The sequence below is a fragment of the Perca flavescens genome, chromosome 20 (assembly GCF_004354835.1).
Source record: "Perca flavescens isolate YP-PL-M2 chromosome 20, PFLA_1.0, whole genome shotgun sequence".
NCBI classification, from domain to species: Eukaryota; Metazoa; Chordata; class Actinopteri; order Perciformes; family Percidae; genus Perca; species Perca flavescens.
The window spans coordinates 8,396,698-8,419,666 of record NC_041350.1 but is presented as its reverse complement, the minus strand read 5'-3'; the positions used below and the strand labels follow the sequence as shown (position 1 = coordinate 8,419,666).

General features: G+C 40.5%; 1 protein-coding gene across 1 annotated transcript in view; it reads right to left on the bottom strand.

Moving 5' to 3' along the window:
- Window positions 1–1,118: 1,118 nt before the first annotated feature.
- alk (ALK receptor tyrosine kinase) overlaps window positions 1,119–22,969 on the bottom strand; it is a 250,536-nt gene continuing 228,685 nt past the window's right edge. Inside the window, exons 18-29 of the mRNA XM_028566318.1 lie at window positions 19,702–19,857; window positions 18,519–18,632; window positions 16,381–16,567; window positions 15,478–15,568; window positions 15,251–15,315; window positions 15,034–15,163; window positions 14,701–14,798; window positions 11,623–11,715; window positions 6,477–6,578; window positions 5,981–6,115; window positions 4,912–5,002; window positions 1,119–4,094 (exon numbers count right to left, since the gene is read on the bottom strand). Of these exons, the coding sequence (XP_028422119.1) occupies window positions 3,030–4,094; window positions 4,912–5,002; window positions 5,981–6,115; window positions 6,477–6,578; window positions 11,623–11,715; window positions 14,701–14,798; window positions 15,034–15,163; window positions 15,251–15,315; window positions 15,478–15,568; window positions 16,381–16,567; window positions 18,519–18,632; window positions 19,702–19,857 (2,327 nt within the window). The 3' untranslated portion in view covers window positions 1,119–3,029. The remainder of the gene's footprint in view (window positions 4,095–4,911; window positions 5,003–5,980; window positions 6,116–6,476; window positions 6,579–11,622; window positions 11,716–14,700; window positions 14,799–15,033; window positions 15,164–15,250; window positions 15,316–15,477; window positions 15,569–16,380; window positions 16,568–18,518; window positions 18,633–19,701; window positions 19,858–22,969) is intronic.

Here is a 22,969-nt window from a genome sequence, read left to right as displayed (position 1 = left end):
AAAAGTCATAGGAGAGAATGTCGAAAAAGTCATGATATAGTATGTTGAAAAAAGTTATAGTATAGTATGTTCTTTTTCAGCTCTCCTTATACTCTCTTAAAGTCAGGGTTCTCATCGAGCCAAGGCACTGCGTTTGTTTGTAAAATGAGTCAGTCAAAATACAAAATGTATTTATTATATTTTCTTTTATCATGTTTATTTGTACTATATGTTTGTTATGTTTTAGTTGGATATATCCTATTACAGAGTATTTCTTCTTACCTTTATTCCTGTAAGGGGCAACAGAGTCAAGGGTAGTAAAACTCGTACTATTACCCACTGAGGGCAAACATGGCAGGGTAGCTAACATAAGAGTCTCAAAAAGCTTTTAATCTACCCAGGGACAGCTGATGGGAGGTATTTTGCCCTATAGGCTGATGGCATGAGGTCAATAGCTGAGACTAATGGTAGTGTGTAAAATCAGGAGGACTCCAATCATCCTGATTACAGTCCACTCACTTTGCCTCATTTGTAACACAATTACCGTCTGTAACAAATTTTCCCTTAATTATTATTTTTTTGGCACAAGGAGATGGAATTTGTCAAATAATTAACTTGCGTAAATGAGACAATTTGAGGATGTCAGGGGAATCAGACTATGGTTTCCTCTTAAAATGATCTGTCTGCTGAAGGCATAACCCTATGTTATTGAGGTTTAACATAGGGTTTATGATGCTGGTAGTTTAGCTGGTGCACAGAAGACTCATTGCTTTAATGAGCCCCACCTCTTCAATCCATTACTGCCATCTTTTACCAATACCGCTTTGTGTCAACAATCATTTGTGCTGCCAATAACATTTAAAGCTACTACCGTCTAACCAGACGTCCTAAAGTAATACAGACATGGCAAATTAAAATTTGATTTTGCTTTTTACAGCCCTGTTTCTGCATAGCTATTACGGTACAGTTATAAAAAACATTACTAATGTTAGTAGTTAAGGGATGTTACACTAAAACTGCCGTGTCTGTGGTTGATGTAAAAATGTAATGACTGAATTATAATGTAATCACTAGTCCTATTTCAATTAATCTAAATAACATGGCCCCAATCCCAAAAAGTGCAGACTAATGCAAAACAGTTATTATATAGTAATTTATTAATTTTGGCGAATGTCTTCTGAAGGGCAATGTACAGCTTTTACCAGAGCCATAGTACAATACTTTATAATTACAACATTTACAGGTGCAGTTCAGTTTGTCTTTTTACATCAAACAATGGACATGAGCTGTGAGCGGAACACAGAATGCATTTAACACCGGTACCGGAGACAAAGCAAAATACGTATAGGCCAATATTTAACTTGCTCATTGATTTGGCCTAAATGAAAGCATTTGTCTTAATCAGTCAGCGAGCGTCATGAGACACACACGACAGCTCATTGCGCTGTACAGCAGGACCGACAGGATTGCCAAATACAGTCAAGAAAAAGCTTTAAAAACTGAAGCATGTTGCTGTCATTCACCTAAATATAAACACCACCATACACTCATGGTGCTATCCGATAGATATACTGCATGTTAACTGTCCTTTAACTGAAAAAAGCAGACTTTACACAGTGGGAACACGATGTGTGTGAAAAAAAGCAGAATGAAACTCAAACTGATCTCAGCTTTCATTCACATGTGGAGCAAAAGCAGTTTGTATTCAAACTTTTCATTCAGACTCATTTGTATTCCACAACAGTCATCCTATAATAGAAAAGAGAAAATATGCAAATTTAGGAACGTAGAGTGCTTCGAGATGGCAATTTGAAGGTTAAGATTGATTCAGGGAAAGGGAAAGAAACATTTTTGTAACACAAAATAAATGATAAAAGGTTACTGGAAAAGCCATAAGAAAAGGAAAGCCTTAACTTCACGGTCTCCAGCACTCTTTCAACAGAATGGAGTTGGGAGAGTCCACACAGCAGTGATTTTAATAGTACCAGGGGCAACGACTTATTACAGATCTTCAGCATTAGTAAAAAGTTGAACACTTTAATGTTGCCGTTAATCCCGTTATATTCTTTTGTAAAATCAACCTGCATCAGGGCTCTATTTATCTACTTCACCTCAAAGGCTTGATCAATTTTTGGTATTGTTCAATCTCACTTTTTTTCTTATTACCAAAAACAAATTACTGCATCTTAAAAAACCTAACGTGAAAACCAGTTAATGTGAAATGAATTAGTTTGGATTTGAAGAAGCATGTTCATGAATAATTTATAGAGCCACTTCCAAATAATAAATAAACAAATGAATAAATAAATAAACAAGCAGGCAAGCAAACATCAACAAACACATTTTTCCCAGTTTTTTTTTTTGTATAAATGTCTCTTGTAATTCAGTGTCCAATTCTGTGATATTCTTGAAAAATAGTCTGATACAAGTTATTTACCACACTGTTGTTTTCCAAAAGGATGTGGATAAGGAACAGCGTGAGGCTTCTGCAGAACTGACACATGTGGCTTACAGCTGTAGACAACTTTGCAATTGCTGAAGTCAAACTGGTCACCAAAGTTTGTGAATGAAAGTTTGGCAAAATATAGAGATTTGAATCCACCTAATAGTCCATTCTCATAAACAAGCTGTCAATGAACACATGGCAAATGTGCTCGCTCCTGGTCACTACCACATAGAAAGGTGTGTCCTCCTGTGCCATAAATTCTTCATTTGATTCTTTCTCAGTATTCAGTCATTATCCCTCCAGCGTTGAACAAAATACATTGTTTTTTAACTCTTAAAACTAGCCTTTACTCTAAATGTTGCCTCCCAAAAGCCTTTTTAAGTTCTCTGATGTGCTTTAGCATCCATTGGGCATTTCAACACCCTTCTAGGGTTCTCATGGAAAAAGCATTACGGACTCTTCCAGCTCTGTTTCAGTGAGAACTGGAGGAAGAAACCAAAATGGTGGGAGGGTTGGGGTGGTGTAAAACGGTCTCAGTCCCGACACAGTGTTTCCTGCTGTGTTGGGATCAGGCCTGAAAAGACCAGCGGTTCAGGCAGTTGGGCTAAAGCACGGTGGCGTTGTGGCCCTCCATCCTGGGCAGCCTGGGGTCCTGTACTGTGCCCATGGTGACTAGCAGTGGGCGGCTGTCCTCAGAGATACCTGACCGACCCAGGGACCCTGAAGTGGGAATGGAGGCCCCCCTCTGGTGGGCTGCTGAGGAGGGCATGGAAATGCCCTGCTGGGGTGGAGGAGTGGGGTTGGGGTTACCATGGGCGGCCTCCAGCGGCAGGCCCTGCTCCTGGTAGCCGTAGCCGATGTTCCCGCAGGGGAAACGTCTCAGTCTGTAGAGGGGAACCGGGGGCAAGGCGGCTGAATCTAAAAGCAGAGGGGACTGGGCAGCAGGAGGTGGTGGTGGGGGTAACAGAGGTCTGCAAAGACCCTGCTGCTGCTGCTGCTGCTGATGGTGCAGCAGCTGGAGCTGGTGCTGGAACTGCTTGTGCTGGTGCTGAAGACCCAGCGCCCCAGCCATCTCCGCCACAGTCCGGCCCACATGCTCTTGGCCCTCCCCAGGCACCCTGCCACTGCTCCCTCCTGCTCCCCCCACCCCTCCCTGTCTCTGCTGCTGCTTCCTCTGCTGCAGGAACCACGAGCCGTACGTTGGGTTCCAGAGACTGGTGCTCTTCCCGCCGTGGCCGTCCTTCTCCAGTGGGTGTCCCTGGGTGAACGCCAGGTTGATGTGGCCTCCCTCAAGGCTGGGCTGGGTGGTGGCATGAGGTCCCTTGGCAGTGAGTGTAGAGGTGGCTGTGGAGGTGACTGTGTTAGTGGTTGTTGTAGCGATGGAGGTCGGTGTGCGAGGCTGCTGGTGGAGGTATGGCTTGGGCTGGGCTAACGTCTGTGCATTGGCCTCTGATGCTGTGCTAGTCTCAACACTGTGCTCCCCCCCACCTCTCCGGTTGTCCTCTGTAGGATAGGATAGGGGGGGCTGCGGAACCTCCCCATCAGGCACCTGGGCATTCACCAGCACAGTTGGAGCTGAGGGGTCGTCAGGGTGCATGGGTACACGCTCCTCCTCATCCGGGATGGGTCCATACTCTATAGGCAGGGGTATGGTCACCACATCAGGGTCCTAAAGTGGGTAGACCATCGAGAGATCAAAGTTATATTTTTCAGTGTTAGTATTGTCAATCATGTTAGGGAATAAATCAAATGTTTGATTTAAAAGACTGAAATCGCAAGAGCCACAGGTATTACAGAGTATTGGTTCATGTAAAATCAAACGGTGCCAAATTTCGGTACCTGAGAGCGCATATCTGCTCTCTTTGCATGTTGACAGAGAGCGGAGCTCCGACACCAACCTCCCCCCACCCCCCAACAAATTGCTTTCTAATCTGTGGGAAACACTGATTTGTGTAATCACACTAACTGCCAGAGGGGGGAGACAAAAGTTCCACACTGCAGGTTTAAGATTTTCACTTTAAAAGCTCTGCAACAGGTGGATAAGCAGTCAGGCAGTGAAGCTAAAGCTAGCTCAATTAGCTACAGTGTCGCGTTGTCAACTATGTCATTAAGGGTTGTCGGACAAAAAAATCCTTCACAGGTGGACACCTATAAAGCTGTTATTGATAAATGTAATCCCACTTTGAAAGTCATTATAATATAGGAAATATAAAGTATAATAAAGGCCAAATTATGTAATATCTTTCACAATGTGAGCAAAATATTGTTTTTTCTTTGGAAAAAATAAATGTAGTAATTTAATGTTGACTCTTCTATGGCTCTAAAAGATAACAAGGCATAATGCTTTGCATGAAAAGCATGCTTTTTATGGAAAATAGGCTTTGATTATGCTTAATACAAACCTATATTGTGTTCACAGACCAATACAGGCTTGGAGTTTAATTTATAGAAAAGAATTCAAGCAATATTCATCTCTGTCCAGTTACCTGTAAGCAGTAGTCAATTCTCTCCAGGATAGTTGAGAAGTTAGGCCTGTCTTCAGGTTGATGCTGCCAACTCTGAGTCATTATACGGTACCTAAAGTTACACATGAATGGGTAGACACACACACACACACACACAAGCTGAAATTATGTAGAGAAAACAGAGGCTGACCAGCAGCATTTCCCCCACAAATGCCAGATTGATCTCTTTTGACAAAAATATTCTTCATACTTGTCTCCCACCAGTTTGAGTGATTGTGTTAAATGGGTGATGCAGAGAAGAGGAGAAACTAACAGTGAGGTTAAATCCTGAGATATGGGTTTAATTGCTGAGATTCAACTGTAGCTGCTTGCTTTCAGTAATCCGTGTACCCTGTTGTGTGACTGTTTCACTTCAAATGAATAGAACACCACGGGGCCATGTGTTTTTTTTTTCCAAAGACAAAAATAGAACCTTGCAAGGCAGGTTGCAATGTGTTGGGGTTAGTAATGAGTAGTTATCTGCAAAGCTGTGGCCAACAGATGTGAAGGAAAAAGCTGTGAAATCACAGAGAAGCCAAAGTGTGGCTCGAATATGTATATGAGAGAGAGAGAGAGAAAATGTGTGTGAGTGTGCATCTTCTAATATATGTATTATAATAGAGTTGGCATGAGAGGCGGTATCTGAAAAGTGAGTGAAAAATACAGCGTGATATGTAAATAGTTTTTAAGCTCTCTATCAGCAACCCATGACTTCTTCCAAATTGGGAGGCAAACATGAAAGTAAACTGTTTATGAGGTTTCCATATAGCACTGAGAGCCATCTCCCATAAAATGTTCTGACGCCTACTAAGTCACAACTCGTTTACGTGTCAATATCAGCGAATCATCAGAGCCTTTGATGCCTCTGTTTGTTTTTCAGTTTTTTTATGCTGCCTATGTGTATACTGTGTATGCATCAACAACTAAGTATCCTTCTGTCTTGTTTATGCTATGGAGAAACTTAATTAGACCTCATGGGATCACATTATTATTGTGTGGTCATAAGAAGCATATGAATGCATTCAGCATATGTGTGGGGATCTGCACTTACACTGGCCCAGGGCAGTTTTTAGGTGGGTCCATTCTTCCACCATTGGTTACAAACTCCAACACTTCCTGGTTACTGCGACTTGGATATGGCATGTAGCCCAATGAGAAGATCTCCCACAGCAGAACCCCAAATGACCTGCAGATGATGAGAGGACAGATTATTTACAGGGAGAGAAAGACAGAGGGTGAGAGTAAGCACAATCAAGTCATAAATTATAAGCCTATCAGAGCTGAAGCTGCAAAAGACGAGAGCAGAGGACAAGAATGAGTAGAGACAAGACAGATGTCACAGGAATAAAAAAAAAAAAAAAAAAAAATGGCTCAGGATCAAAGACGTTTAAGGACACAGGAAGGTTAAAAAAAAAAGAAAAAAAGACAGGTAGGGGGCAGGTAGGGACATCAGACATCTGAGTGTGAAATATAGGAGCTGAAATCACAGTGTGGGTGAGCTCAGTCTTTACTGATGCCTGTTAAAGAGAAGTGTGAGGGGTTCTCACCATGTGTCTGTTTTGGATGTGAAGATGCCCTCCATGAAGGCTTCAGGTGGCATCCACTTCACTGGCAGCATGGCACGCCCACCCTTCCTGTAATAACTTGCCCTACACACACACACATACATACATACGCGCGCGCACACACACACACACACACACACACACACACACACACACACACACACACACACACACACACACACACACACACACACACTTTGAATAGTAAAATACTTGATGTGGCTAATAATAAATATATTTTAGCCCACTAATAATTAAAAAGGGAACAATTGTAAAATGAAAACCAGCATCTGTAGTTTGCAGCACCATCACCATGGCAACACCACTGCCCTCAATAGCAGAGTGCTAAAAAAAACAAAAACAGGAGACAAAAAAAATCTAATATCCAGCAATTAATTCACTGATAGTCTGTGGCTTTATCAGCACTCTGATCCAATCGTACTCTCAGCTTCCTAACACGAGAGAGAAATCCTAATCTTGCCGAGAAGGAAGAGGGGAGATTTCTGTCTGAGCCATTTTTAAGGCTGTCTTGTGCTTGGCGTTGACAGAGAAATTATCTGATGTATCTGAATGCTGGTGCTGATGGAGGTCACTGCCTGGTTCATCTCTCCCTGCTCTAGACACACAGCGAGGACAGACATGAACTGGGTGCTGCTCGGCTCCCCATACATTAAGGCGTCCACACAGAAAAATGGACACACATCAAGAGCCGAGTTAAGTGGTGTGTTTGGATGGGAAAAGCATCATTTGGCATCGTTTGTTGTTGCAGAGGAGTAAATCTGTTTGCCCTAAGTGCTTTAGTCATAAAAATGACACTTTTTTCCCCCTTAGCAGCTGTTTGTAAACATGGCAAGTGCTTTATAATAAATAGGACTGCAATAGCAGGCTTGTGATTGGAAGGTTGCCAGTTCCAATCCCTGGGTCTTTTGGGAAAGTAAAGCAGTAGCAGTAACAGACTGTTTCTCTTCGCCCTCAAAAACTAAAAACTAGACAAGTAAGTGAAGCACCATCTTCTCTGCTGGAGCTGAAAATGGCTGCACAGGAAAGGACTGCAATTACAGTGGGCAGCTCCCAGGTGGGAATGTGAAGCAGGATGAGAAAAGAGCATTGTGCTGCTCAGTTGGCGATCCCTGGACAAATAAAAGCTAAAAACAAAAAAACACAGAAAAGAAAAGAATGGCAAACACATCAAAAATGGAGTTGCAGAGGAGAAAACAGCTTGGATAAAATATGGGACAACAAGCAAAAAAAAGATAGTGGTTTTGGCAGCCTGAGCTCCTCAGATATGGCATCCAAAGCCTATGGGCTTGGGCTGCATGACCCATCACATATTTTGTGTTTAGTTAGGAGGATTTCAAGCTGATTTCAAGCTGTGCTCTCGCTCACCAGGGGCAAAAATGTCTGAACTACTTTTAAAAGCCAGAGCTATGCCTTAAAAGTAATCTGTAAAAGTGAAATCCAAAAATAATATGCAACTAGTGCCAGGAAGCTAAAACAGATGTAGCCGAGCCTCAGTTTTTTAACTGAGCCAGGTGAGGCAAGTCAACATTGTTCAAAGACAAAACAAAGCTTCATTTTGATATGTTTGTTACTTGCTTTAACCAGCTTTTTGGTGTGATATTTACTATCATGGAAATTCAGGTTTGAAGGTCAAATAGTGAAGAAACAACTGCATTTTCCACAGTATCGACTCAAAGCAAATAAGAGTCACACTCATCATTTGGTCAAGGCTACAGTTGTGTGTCTTCAGGGGAGCAGTAAGCAGAGATTAATATAGATGATATGCTGTCAGATAATATGGCTAAAAGGGAAATATATACTTAGCTTAACTATTGGCATAAGAAGTTAGCCTTGAAAAAAAAATTACACATAATCAATGAAGACGAAAAAAAACAATCACTAATTCAGTGTTTGCTTGACAGAATAGCTAAGAACCCCCACAGGGCAGTAACACAGATTCCCACCCAGTGCCCTAATCTATCACTTAGAATAACACAATCAATTCAGTGATGGGAATCAGTTACCTCCTCCATTTTTAGGCCTACAATTACAGGATTTAATCCTGCCACTATCTTCTTTACTGTGTCCCCCTTACCAGTATCCCTCTATTTTTTTTAATCTAATAATCCCTCCTGTCTATCCCAATAAAATAAATAGTGGGCTATCCTCAAAAAGATGCCGTTAGATCAAACAGCTCTGGGAGTGTGCTCTCAATTGATCCTGCTTTTGTTGCTGTTAAAAAGGCTGATTTCTGTGTTAAGGAGTCCACAAAAACCAGACTTCTTTTTGTAATACATTTACAGCCGCCATCTTTTCTGATCTCTTCAAGTGAAACACATCTTTAAAAAAAAGATGACCAGGACACATGAAACTTTTGTACATTGCTATTCATTCCGTTATCTGCCCATTAGAAAATACTGGGATATTTTGAAAAGATTGAGGGATGGTAAAATGGAGAGCATAAGACTGATAATCCTCCTATCACTGGATCAATCTCTTATTTTTAGCATTGGGGTTTATGGACATATTCATTACTACTGCTAACAGCACCAACACAGACTGAAAGCTGAGCTGCAGATTAGGAAGGCTTAAATACAGTCCCAGGAAATCTATAGCACAAATGGAGGTGTTTTATATATGTGTGTGTCTTTTCCTGTGTGAGCAATTCAGTGTGCAGAAGGGAAGCTGGAAGATAGAGAGCATTAGAGGCAAAAACTAACAGTAAGCGACCGAGGCGTTGAGCAGACTGTGTTGAATGGAGAGGAAGATAGAAGAACATGCACTTGAAGACACAATGTGGAGCCTAATACTTGTGTCTGTTCATTGAGTTGAATGTCTTTGTTCTGCATTTACTGTGTGTGCACACCAGACATTAATAAATACAACCTAAAGTCATGCTATACATCATTGTTAATAGGTCCTATGAGAATATGGTCATTTGAGGCAAAATACCAATTCTTTTCTGAAAGTTAATTTCTCTTCATAGTGGCAGCTGTTTACCTCGGGATGATTACTGACTGGAAGCTTTTGTTTACCCAGCTTTTTATCTACCGCTGCATTACTGGTGTGCAAGCATGCGTGTTAGAGGAAGTCCATAGAATACCATGTGCAAGTACGCCTGTGGCTCTGCTCCCAGAATATAAAAAGCTGACATTAAGCCTTGTCCTGGTCCCTCACTGTGACGCGCATCCCCTGCGATGGCCTCAAAGAAACTCCTGTGTCCCTTGTCACATAGCAGGAGGGCCAAATTATGAAACAGCAAAAATAACACACCGACGGCGTAGCGCATAATACAACCATCCCTCCCTCTGAAAATAATAACAATGATAATAAAAAAAGTCCTGGCACCACGGCTCCAGGCTGAGAGATAAAAACAAAATCACATCGAGGCACCTGCAAAACTGACATCGGCAATTAAATCAAGCGCTCCTAATGCGGCTCCCCAGGGGTATTGTGCAACAGTCTTTTCCGGATGCTCTGAGAGTGACTTTGCTCTCGTGTGACTTTCCATCGGATAATTCGAAAGTGCTGCGCTGATATAGCTGAATGCTGTGACATATTTCCCTTACTCTATTTTCTTACCAGATGAAAGGCTTGGGAGATTTCCCTGCTGGATTGTGCATTCATTTAAACGGTGTCACGTGAAATTGTGGTAGCTATATTAAAAAGTTTCAGCTAAGAATAATGAGGTGCCGTTGGGGCTACAGATTAGCTGATGTAGATTAACGGAAGGCATCGGTATGACAGTGTGATGATGAATAAAAGCACTTTCACAGCTGTGATTCAGCAGTTTAAAAGTCTTCATGATGAGTGCCATGGCCTTTACAATCATATGCGAAGAAAAACACTTTTTAAGTACAGAGCTGGTACGCTGGTACTTCACTGAAATTTTATATATATATATATATATATATATATATATATATATATATATATATATATATATATATATATATATATATAGTAAGTTATATGTCCATGCCATTAAAATATATTGCACACTGCATGCTCATGTTAATCAGGCTAGCCAGTTGTCTTTATACCAAATAATACATCAGGGAATAAAGTGAAAAAGATCTAACATTGTCTCCGGCACTGAGTCCAGCTTTCTCTTTCTCAGTGTCCTCTGGTTGGAGAATTGTCCATTGTGAGCCACGTTTAAGACGATTTTCTGTCATGACAAACAATAGAGTTTTTTAACATCTGAATACCCAGAATGTCACACTCAAAACTATTGGAGTTGGTCTTAGTTAAGGTGAGACTGTTCAGAAAACAACAACAATAGTTATTTGTTCAAACGGCTTAAGACGAGCTATGTTGATGTTCAGTGCCAAAGCAGAAAATGTGAAGGGAGACTGTTACTGGACACTGGGGTTTGCTTTCCATCTCATCACAACAGTCACCATTTGTTTCCTGTGACCAATAAAGAGATCTTCTCATAACCTTAACCAAACACACACTTCTGACCTCAGCCAAACTACATCTAGGAGTGATGCTGGCGTTCTCAGAGGTGCAACAGACTTAACCAGAGAGGGCAGTGAAAGCCTGCGATTAGGTTACACTTTAACCATAAGATTGCCAGGTTAGATAATACTTGTGGGTGTTAATTAATATGTGTGGTTTTTGTATGCATTGATTAATAATTGTTGGTTAGGAAGGCTGGGATAGTTCTCTCTGTTGCGTCCAAACATTGTAATGGCAATGCTGCATTTTCACAAAGAAATCTTCCTTAGTGCAGCAATAAGGCTCATTAGGTGTTGATACAGTACATCTCTGCAACACAATAATACTATTCCTCAATAATAATACTATTCCTCAATAATAATTTAAAATAAACTATTCCTGGGTATTCAGTGTAAATGTTGAACACAACTGATTTGATTCTGATACCTTTACTATAAGGTTTGAATACAACTGCCATTGTTTAGCCCATAGAACTGGTTTTCCAGTGCATGCTCACTCTATGTTCTCCAACATATTTGTTTTTACGAATATTCATGCCTTCTTTTTCGTATTTCTGTTACTTGGTCTCCATCCCCTTTAGAACTTATTTAGACTTAAATTCAACTGAGCCTGGTCTTGATTTTGAGCCAGCCAAGTTGGTCATACATCAGTCAGTCAACTGTACCTGTAAATGTCTCGAGCCATTCCAAAGTCTCCAATCTTGGCCACACGGCCCGGTCCTTTGCAGGTCAGTAGGCAATTCCGAGCTGCAATGTCCCTGAAAGATGAAAACAACACATCGGTCAGGTCACTGCATGTACTTACTGCTTGGATTGACACCATTTATGTAAATCAACATTACACTGAACATAATATATAGTAAACTTCGCATGCAGCTGAACTTTGCCATTGCTGCAGGAATACAAAATGCCAAGTTAGTTGCTTTGGATCTGTCTGCTGAGAATAGAAGTGATATTTGACAATGTTTCATACTATAAACAAACAAAATACGGTAAAGCAAGTCATTTGGCACTTTTTAAAAGCCATTCTATTAAGCTGGAGTACATAAAGGACTTTCTGTATTGATACGTATATTTTGTATGTATTAGCCTATTTGGTTTACGCCTGAAAGTAACAAGTTTTTCCCGTTTTCCTGTTGTTATATGTCTCAGGAAATAGTGTAGATGTGTATTCCAAGGATTAAACCCTAGAACATTGTATATAAGAGTTACTGAACATGACATTCAAACATTCAAAGCTTTTCTCATGCATTGTCTCTTGACTAGTTTCATATCTTTGCATCTATAAGAGAACTCCATGTGTGAAACTCCTACAGACCCATGTGGGATCTATAGTTCAATGTAACAACCAAGTTGCACTGGGCAAGCTGGTAAAGTGTATAGATTCCTACAGTTTCTTTATAGCTCTGCCCACATGGTGCATTCAGAGGAAAAATTTTAATGGTCCACAGTATTTGCAGGCAGAGTGTGTTAGAGAAAGTTCATAACAACCATATTTGGACTGTAGTGGGGTTGGTTATTCTTTGAGAAAAATGCAGTAGCTCCCACAGGATTTTCTGCTCCTGTCTGGGGAAAAGAAAATAGAGTACACACACTGTACTCTGCTCCCCAGGCATCGAACTTTCTTAACATATTAAGAAGTGACGTTGTGAGCACATTGCTCCTCATCACACTAAAGACAAGTGTGCACTCTGGACAATAAAAACCCCAAATATAACATTAAAATAACAAAGTGACACTGTGCTTAAAACTAGATCATGAGATAGGGGCAAGGCTGGAAAGGAAAAACTAAAGTCTGAATGTGTGTAAACAGCAACACATTGTTTTGATTTTTAGCCTCCACACTCTGATGAACTGGGGATGTGAAATGACACAACGAGGATAAAGTAAAAGTTAAGACTGATTCAAACTGAGAGCTTTTTAAGGCAGGGAATACACGATGCATGGTTGCCCCACTTCAATGTGCCAGAAGTGTTTGGAACTATTCAACTTGTAATATTAAAGTACTACTCCAAGTTTGATATTAAATAATTTAGTATGAAATAAAGTCAACATTGTGTCTAGGGCATCCATTTGCTTCTCAGTTTGAATCAAATTTAGACTAAATCAGTTAAATGAGTAAACTGAGTTATCAAACCAGCAACAGAGAGTTTCCTAAATTGTGGTATCACACCACAACACTTTCTATTCAAGAAGGGAATGAATTAATCTATTTGGGGGCATCTCAAAAAACTGAATCATTTCTAACATGGTATGACTACAATCAGCATACTTTAACAAGTTCCGTTCTCATGGGTGCTATTGGTAAATCCAAGAAGTCCTTGTTAAATGGCTTAAAAGAATCCATGCAAATGATTTGCTTTTGCTCGTAGGCAAGAACGAGAAATGCAGCAGTAGCTGTCACAGACTGCTGGCTGAGGGCTTAAGGGAAGGACACAGTGCTATTGTACATGCAGCGCAGTAATGTGAGATCAGGCTGTTATTAACTGGCTTCATACTGTAGACCTTATTTACAGCAAATCTTAACTGCAGCAGCTTAAAGACCCATTTTACTGCAGCACTTAAAGAACTATCTCTGTTATTAGTCTATTTTAACACCTGAGGTTGCAGTAAACTACCCGACTCTCCTCAGCAGAGTGTTTCTTTTCAGGTGGCTACAATTCCAATGTGAGTAAAAAGCTTGTTGTTAAATACAGTAATGTAAGATTAACATTACACCACAGAAAAACATAGAAACTCAAAAAAGCCAGAGTACATTATTCATTAAAGCTGTGATTTAACATGTTGAAGAACACCACAGCTCATCATTCAACCCTGTAATCCCTGAAAAAAAGCAGCATTTTCTGAGTAGCGGCTACTCTTCCACCCTACCTCATTCAGCTGCCCTTTACTCAACCTAGAGTAAACACACCTCCATAAAAATTGAAATTAGCCTCAAGGACAGTGTTAGGATGAATTTTAATACAGGTTTGAAGGCAGAAAAACAGGCTGTATAGAAGCTCATGAGCCTCTGGAGAAGAGTCAGCCATTAGATGGATTGATGGGGCTTTACTGTACGTTGGGGCAAACAAGGTTTAATATGCCTTGTTTGTCATTGGCCAATTCCTAGGAAGTCAAAGAGAGACATGAAGGAAGAGGGATGCACTGTAATTGTCTTGATGTAATTGTGGGAGCAATTTTGACCTGATCCTTTTTTGACATGTATTTGACTTTCCTCACAGACATCCATGAAGGAGATCTTTGCAAGACAGATTCAAAAGAAGGATTTCTTTAGTCACATCCTCCGGTTCACCAACCGCTGTGAATATGGATACAAAAGGGCATTTGTGCCTTGGATACAGACCATAAAAAGGCAAGCCGGCTACCCCTTCTGGCTACTCTGATGCTAAACCCGTCACTTGTCCTTTCTGTTATTATAAGAAAAGAAAAAAAAGAAAGAAAAAAGAAAGGCATGCAGAGTCCATATGTTACGCTTGGACAAATGCAGTCAGTTAATAATTCTGAGTAGAAGACGGCAAAAAAAAAGGGTTTGTTCCTCTGCACATTTGCAATCCATATGTTTATGCATAACCATATGTATTGCATATTGTTTGTTTTCCTCTGTTTCGCTAATCTGTTTAGGTAGGATGAATATAGTGCAGCAGAATATAATACATCCTTTCATGTGCTGTATTCGTTTATGCCAACACACTGGTGGTTTTGCATATTCATATGCAAAAATATATGATCATCTGGTGAAGTACCTGTGTATAAATTGGTTCTCCTCCAGATACTGGCAGCCCTTGGCGATGTCTCTGGCCACATTGAGAAGGTCCACCATGGTCAGGCTGGACGGGTGCTCCTAATCAAACAGAGAAATACCCAGAATGCAATATTAATGAATATATCAGAGGCAGATTTGGAAAAAGCCTGAGGTAGTACCCATTGTGGTTGGAAAGAAAAACATGTAGATGAAAGTCTGACTGATCTAACTTGGATCATAGTGTGTTCAAGAACAGCAGTTGTAGCTTAAAGTGTTAAAAAAAAAAGAAATGCACTAGTCAGGCACTTGAGCGTGATACAGCAGCGTGTCTCACCAGCCGGGGTCTGGTCTCCCTCAGGAAAGACTTGAGGTCTCCTCCGGTCATCAGCTCCAGCAAGATGAACCTGGGCATGGCCTGCAGACTGACTCCAATACAACGCACAATGTTCTGGTGGCTGAACTTACTGCAGGGACAGAAATACAGCATGGGAAACGTGTATTATTAAATGGCTTTATTTTTTAATTTAGTCAATTGTCCAAATGGCTCATACCTGATGATTAGAGCCTCCATGAGGAAGTCCAATTCGTCTTGCTCAGAGCAAACCTCAGGAAGGGTCTATTTTAAATAACAAATTTAAAAAAATGAATTGTTATACGTTTGATATAAAGTATTTTTTTTTAAGTTTTACTATTCTTAGTACTAAAGTGGATGATGTGTTATTAGTTTAGAAGCCCCTATAGAAGTATGATCTTTAAAAAACACTGGGTGAGAACTCACCTTCACTGCCACCTGCAGTGGACTCGGTTCACCCGGTATTCCCACTGCCAGCCCTTCATAGACTTCACCGAAAGCACCATGACCCAGACCCCTGAAGGCACACAAACGCATTTATTATTTACAATTACATTTATATTTTAGACATTAAGCTGAAACTTTCACACAGGGGGGACATCCAATACCTGAGATATCTAGACTGAAGACATTAGAAGCAGCCAGCAGTAGAACAATAAACCCTCTGTGTCTAAAGAATGATCACCTATGGAGCTAAGTACTAAAGAAATGAGATGCTACTGTAGTCAGTCAGTTTTTTTTTTTGTAATTAGTGGTTCACCTGCTTTTCAGCCCACAAATGCAAATAACGGTCTCCGTGTGACATCCTGCAGCAAATATCAAAGTGGTGTACTTTGACACAAAATTATAGTTTAGATTTTGCAGCACCCTTTGCAGCCAGTGCATCGATTCATGACTTAAATCTAGATGGTGGAATATATTCATGGGTCCACAAAAAAAAATAATGACACAAAGATTAGGAACCAGAATGATAAACTGGTGAACTATAAACACATGAAGGATTTATTCAAAATTGAAAAGAGCCCTGCAAAAAAATCATTTCCCACAGTACACCCACTGAGACTTCCCACTTTATTATTTCAGGCTTTATTTAAACTGCTACTTTCCAGCCCATTTTAACAGTTTGTACAAGTGGACTTTCATTAATTACAGAACTGCTTAATATGTCATGTATGCTCAGATACTGTTATCCTTGAAGTCAGACATTTCACATCTCACCACAGATGTAGACAGGTGTATTCAACTCATACTGAATTTGTTCATGATGAGATCAAAATGTCCCAAGTAACAAGAATGTTGGTTGTGGACCTTTGATCCCGGCTCTTTTACCTGGTGAGGGAGATATTGCGGCGCGGTACTTCCTTCAGGTCGTTGACCGACGCCGTTTTGCCGGCGAAGCAGTAGTTGGGGTTGTAGTCGGTCATGATGGTGGATGCCCGCAGCTTACTGAGCTTGCAGTCTGGACTCTGCAGCTCCAGCTGAATAGACTGCAGCTCTGTGTGTTTACGTCGGTACACTGGTGAGATGAAAATGAAAGTTTCATTCCACTACTGAGGTATCCACAATTTAAAAAGCGAACAAAACCTTGAACCCATCTTGTCGATAATTACTGCTGTCAGCCAAAGCATACCAAATGGAAAGAGTCTACAGTTATTATTTCTCTAAAGAACTTAAAAAAAAAATCCTTTGTGTCTGTGAAATATTGGTTCCTCTCTATCTAATGCCAGATTTGTCTTTCTAAAATATTTAGATACATAATGTTTCAGAATGATGTGTACATGTTAGACACAATCACACATGTATGGCAAGAGAATGCACAAAACCAAGACAGCTTATACATCCCTTCATATTGCAAATAAATGCATTTCACTGCATAGGACACTTGCTTTTTCTCTTTTTCTCTTTCTCACACAAACACAAAACTACATACTTTATAGTGCTCAAAGCCTCGACCTGAGCTGGGAACACATTAGTCGCGGGGAGAATTGTTTATGTGTGTATGCTTGTGTGTGTAAGGGAGTTATTTATTTACCAAGTGCTTTCTAATGTACGAGTGCTGTCAGCCGCCAGCTAAGCATTCATCCATCATTAGCACATTTCATTCATCACAGAGGTAGTCCCACACCCCTTCAGCTCCCGCCGTGTCTGCAAGAGTGTAGGTGGGAATCTGGATGTCTCCGAGTGTGAGAGTGAGCGTGGGTATGTGTGGAGGAGATGATGGCTCAATGAGTGCATTTGTCTGGCTGTAATAGCCTGAAAGCAGTCAAGCAGACGGATGTCTGCACTGGCCGCGAGGTTCACTTCCCACTCTGACAACAACCTGCTAAGGGCCGACTGAGAGGGACCTGGACAGACACTGGAGAACTGTGTGTGTGTGTGTGAGAGAGAGAAAGAGAAAGAGAGAGAGAGAGAGAGGGTTGTGTCTATTGTGCAAACAGAAGACAAAAGCAGAAAATACAACAACTAGTGTAATGTGAACCTCTCAGGCATTAAGCAGCACAGTTTGGCTCTTTAGTTTCAGTAACAACTACTTTGCTTTCTCCATGTTCATTTTGGTAGTTGTCAACAGTGGATATTTATGACCATTTGTCACAAGTGACATATGTATTTGAGTTGTAAACAGTAAGTAAGTGATATTCCCCTCCAATCTCCAATTGTTTAATCTGAGTAATTGTTAGTGATCTGAAGCCGTAAAACTATCAGGTATACAAGAAAAAAAAGACTAGAAAAAAATAAATAGTTTATACAACAGAACACATTTTTCTTTTTTTCACGTTTTGTGAAATTGATTTTCAAATTTTGGAAGTTTAACCTCAGCTCTTATAATAGGTCTATAATAAACTGTGTAGCTAAAATAGACATAGACATGGCTATTACAACATAAAAACATGCATTATTATATCAGGCTTTCAATCTAGAGTCCTGGCTTCAAAATTGTAGTTTTTACTATTTTCTACCAGACAGCCATGTTTCATGTCTCATGTTTGCCCTATGGGGCAAATATATTCCATTTTCCTGGTTTCTACCAGGGGCATGACTGCTGTATTATGGAGCACTGTTGATGCATCACAATCAATGCCTGCAACAGTGGCATTATGTATAAACTGGCATTTAATGTGTTGGAATTCTGAAAATTAATGAATATTTGGTAGTTATGATCAGGATTGAAGTTGGTTAAAAGATTTAACTCAGTGAAAATTTTTTTACACAGACATTTTTCATCAGAGCAACTTTTACAGTGAGGCACAAGGGTTAATTTGTAAGACATATTGTGATTTAACTATCCTTAAACCCTATTCGCACAGGATTGGTATCATGTGGGAACCTCGTTTGAAAAGAAAAATTTTTACTTGACAAATTACAGACATAACAGGATTAAGATCACAGACGACTTCCGTAATTATTACAAATGACTAGAAGTCACCAGGTAATACTAATCCAGTGCGAATATGGATTTACTGACTTACTTATCATGACTCCTGACACAGCCAGCAGCAGGGCGGCGATGAGGGCCGAGGTGCCCACAGACAGACCCAGTGCCAGGTTGGGGAGAGACGGCTGGGGAGGTAGCAGGGACACCTCTGCAAGACAAGGGGAAACAACAGCGTTGCACAGTTGTTATCTTCCCCAGAGGAGTATTAACATTCACTTTGCCACTCTGATCCCCCACTTAATTAATGATGTGAAAGCGATGACACAACAGAGCTTAGGAGCAGCGACGACCGGTGCATGTCAATTCCCTTTTCAATGGCAAGGGAAGATCTCATTTCACTTGTCTAAGCTGAGAAACAAATCTGCACACCGAGAGAGACCATATTGAGATGGTGACCTTTTATGACCTAGCATCATAGAATTATCTACTGCTTGTCATTACGGAGAGCAGATTTGCAAATCATAGGGCAAGGAGACACTCTAGGTCATTAAGATAGCATTGAAATGGTAATAGCCCTGTTATTTTGCTTCAAATTATAAAGTGACATCCTGCCATATTAATTCATTTCAGATCTACATTCATATACTCATGATTCATCTGAGATTACTAATCATTATTGAGGAGGCAATTCTAGGTCCAGAGGAGGTTGTCTACATTCCTTTGTTGCAGTTTAACTCAAGACACGGCACACGTGAAAACTGATTTTTAGACAAGGTCGACTTCATCTATTGCCAGTCACAAGAATTTAGGATCATTCAGAATCCATTGTACAATATCACTACATGAGTATACAGGTTAAGTCTTTTAATCTACGTCCTTGACATGATAGGATAAAGAGCTTTTATCTGACTGTGGCACAGAGATAAATCACAGAGCAGGACTCAACCAGCTGACATTGCAATAGGTATATTCATTTTCATTAACAGGTTAGGTTATCCTACAGATTGATTATTATTATGAATGATTAAGGCCCTATTAAAAAAAAGCATTTCCTTAGATAAAGATTCAATAAAGTACAGAGCCTCCCAGGCTTAATTACATCTGCAGATTAATTCATTATCTATTCACTGAGTCACAGTCTATTACAGGTACAATTACATTCAGCTTAACTCATTTTGGATTAATGTCATATACTTGTGTGGAGAAAAGGACTAAGGTTCTTCATTACAGATTGTAAAGTATGTGTGTGTGTGTATGTACAGTACTATATGTCAGACCTGTAGCGTTGATGCAGGACACCTGGTCTGGTGCCAGGATCAGGTCATCATCACAGTAGCAGACGATACTGTCCTTGGTCTCGTGGCATTCGCCGCTTTCACAGTGGCTGCAGTTCTGCACTGGACTGATGATCACCTCACCATCCCCCTCCATAGCTACACACACACACACACACACACACACACACACACACACACACACACACACACACACACACACACACACACACACACACACACACACACACACACACACACACACACACACACACACACACACACACACACACACAATGAACAGAGTTTTGATTTGATCTCCAGGATGTTAAAATGTACACATGTATTAAAACTTAATTAATGTACGAGGATGGCTTTTCTAGGTTTAATTCTCACCAGCATAATCACCCAGTTTACAACCAGTTACATGAACCATATAGTCTCAACTAAGAGATTCACAAGACAATTTCTGGGGGTTGCCAGATGGTTGTAGAGAAAACAATACACTAAATTAACATATTTTTGACTGGGCAATGGGTTTTACATTAGATCACCTCTACCAGTGATACAATTTGCCTTAGAATAGATTTTATTTGAGTGTGTTTGTGAGAGTCAAAGTGTGCATGGACATGAATGACAATAGAACCCTGACCTCCCAACAAGCTTTGGAAATATCAGCTGGACTTTCTGTAATATAGAATTACATTCATAGCCAAAAACATTGTGGAATATCCACAGTGTGTTATTTGTTCAGAAGTGCTTGCCCATGAAAGCTTAAAACCAATTAAACTGAAGAGACACAACAAAACCTTACACTGCCCAGACATAATCAGTGGTAAAACTGCTCTGTGCTGGCTGTGCCATTGTTTTCCTATGGGGAGAGCGGTTGCACACCACTAAGAGGAATTGCAACCAAGCACTGCGCTCAAAGTTCAAATTATTTTAACTATGACCTCAGTTGCCACAGACCTTTCAAATCTCAACCAACAACAGTGTTTCCCATACATTGATGTATTTGTGGTGGCCCACCACACAATCAATGTTGACCGCCATACTGCCGTACTCTCTCACAAACAACAGACCTGACTGTGAATAGCTCCTACGTGCAGATTCATTAATGCCATTGATTATTGTACATGCTCCAATACAGTAATGTAGGTGGCGGTATGAGCCTTAAACCTTATTTATTCAAATTAACACACAGAAAAAGTTGCTTTTTCCCACATCGATCTTTTTCCCCGCAGAGAAGACGAGTCCATCCGGAGTTTAATGGTTAGCTGAGAGAAAACCGCGAGAAACCGCTGCTGTTAACGCAGAGCTCTCTGTCCGCAAGAGCTCCAACTGCTGTCTGTCTGCGCAGTGGGCTACGCTGTCCTCTTAATCTATCAGTATTCAATTGAGACAGTTTCATAACCTTTTTTTTTTTCCAACAAAAACAAACTGCGCCAACCTGCACCACGAAACATAAACAGTGTTCCAGCCAATAACCGACAAGAAGGATTTGGGGGTGGGGATTGGGGGGTTAGTGCGCGTAAGCACGGAAGGGAGGGGGAGGGGAAGGGATGAGGAGGAGGGAGGGGCGAGCTAGCTCTCGTTTTGTTTGACAATACTTCGAACGTCAACAAGAAGTAACGTCACCCAACATTGCATATGGGAGTAGCCTACGCATGAAACTCAAAGTTTTGAGTGCTTTAGCGGCGTTGACTTGACCCCCCCCAGAATAAGTTGCAGAGACGTCATCCAGTTTTTTGTCTTGCATGCAGAAGGTCACAAAGAGGTGAAGAGCTATCTTTTGTTTGTTGAAAGATTACATTGTGTGCTGTAACTGCCCCTGCACCCTTATAGCCTTGATGATGGGATTGTGGGCAGATTGTCTATTTAAGCTGTTATACATATATTTGCAGTACAATTAATATAAGAATTCTGCACCTCTTTCCGCACGTGGACCCCCCACCCCTGAGTCAGCTACCACCGCAAACAGAATCTAATTCTGTGGGAAACACTGAATGAGATAACAGCTGTATGTAACATACAGTAGCTAGAAGCAATGATGACGTATACCTGCGCTGTGCTTTGCCTCTGCATGCACCTGATTTAACCATACTCATTTCACCATGCCTTGCAGTAATAATATGCCAAAAATATTTAGACACCAAAAAGCATTTGCCAACATACAGTGCATCTACCGGTATATGTGGGGCTGAAATGTAATTACAGAGTTTGATTGTGACAACCACACTATTACATCAACAACACACATCCCTCTAAGACCTTACAACCTTGCACTTCTTTGATGTGAAAAGAAAGAAAATCCAGTATGATTATCAGGTGTGTGTCTTGAATAAATGTTATCAAATAGTGGTTTGTTGGCAAATGGGTGGAGGTGTTTGAAAAACCCTAGTTTACAGCACAGTCAAGAAATGTTATCCTGGAAGTTTTATATATATGGGAAATGTGGTTATTACTATAGATGTGACGACTGAACCTTAGTTTTTCTGGTCAATAATGGAGGATTACTGCAGTGGTCATCCAGTATATGTGAACATAAAAATCCAAAGCCTTAAACCTGTAAACCAACAATGGTTTACTATTGTACTACCCAGCCAATACAAACTATAAGAGATGAATCGAGCCAGTGTGCGTCATTGTGTTGCGTGGGGGCCCGAGAACTTGCATATTTTCATTCCAGCCTACTCTTACCTTAAACCGAATTAATTTACTAATTCAAACTGAAGGTGTGTTAATCAGTGAAACGATCTGCTGTGGTTTTGGCTGGAAGAAAACCTGCAGACTCTCTGCCCTCCACGACACAACGGCTCATACCACCATAAATTGTTTTAGAAACATTTTTACAACATCCATTACTTCATTTAGATCTAAAAAGAACCAATTTTCTTAATTGTAAACTACAGCAAGCACGGACAAATCAGTCTAACATGAATTAGTTATGGGCTGTCCGTGGAAGCTTGTACTGTTTGGTAAGCAAAGCAAGTGCATTCATCTGCAGAATCTATTTTCTCTCATCATCCTGTTATCAGCTTTAAGTACAAATACATAAATCTAGCCCAAAAAAACGTTGAAAGGTTTCAAAGGAAAGAATACTAATATCTTGAGTACAGATGTTGACTGCATACTAAAGGGTGGGTGTGATTCTCTTTTTTGAACACTCCTACTGGTGTGAGGAAGGTAATGAGGTCTTCTCTATTACATTTAATAAAAATTTCTTAATATTATTCAACACTGAAACAGTTTCTCCACTATCAAAGCTAGA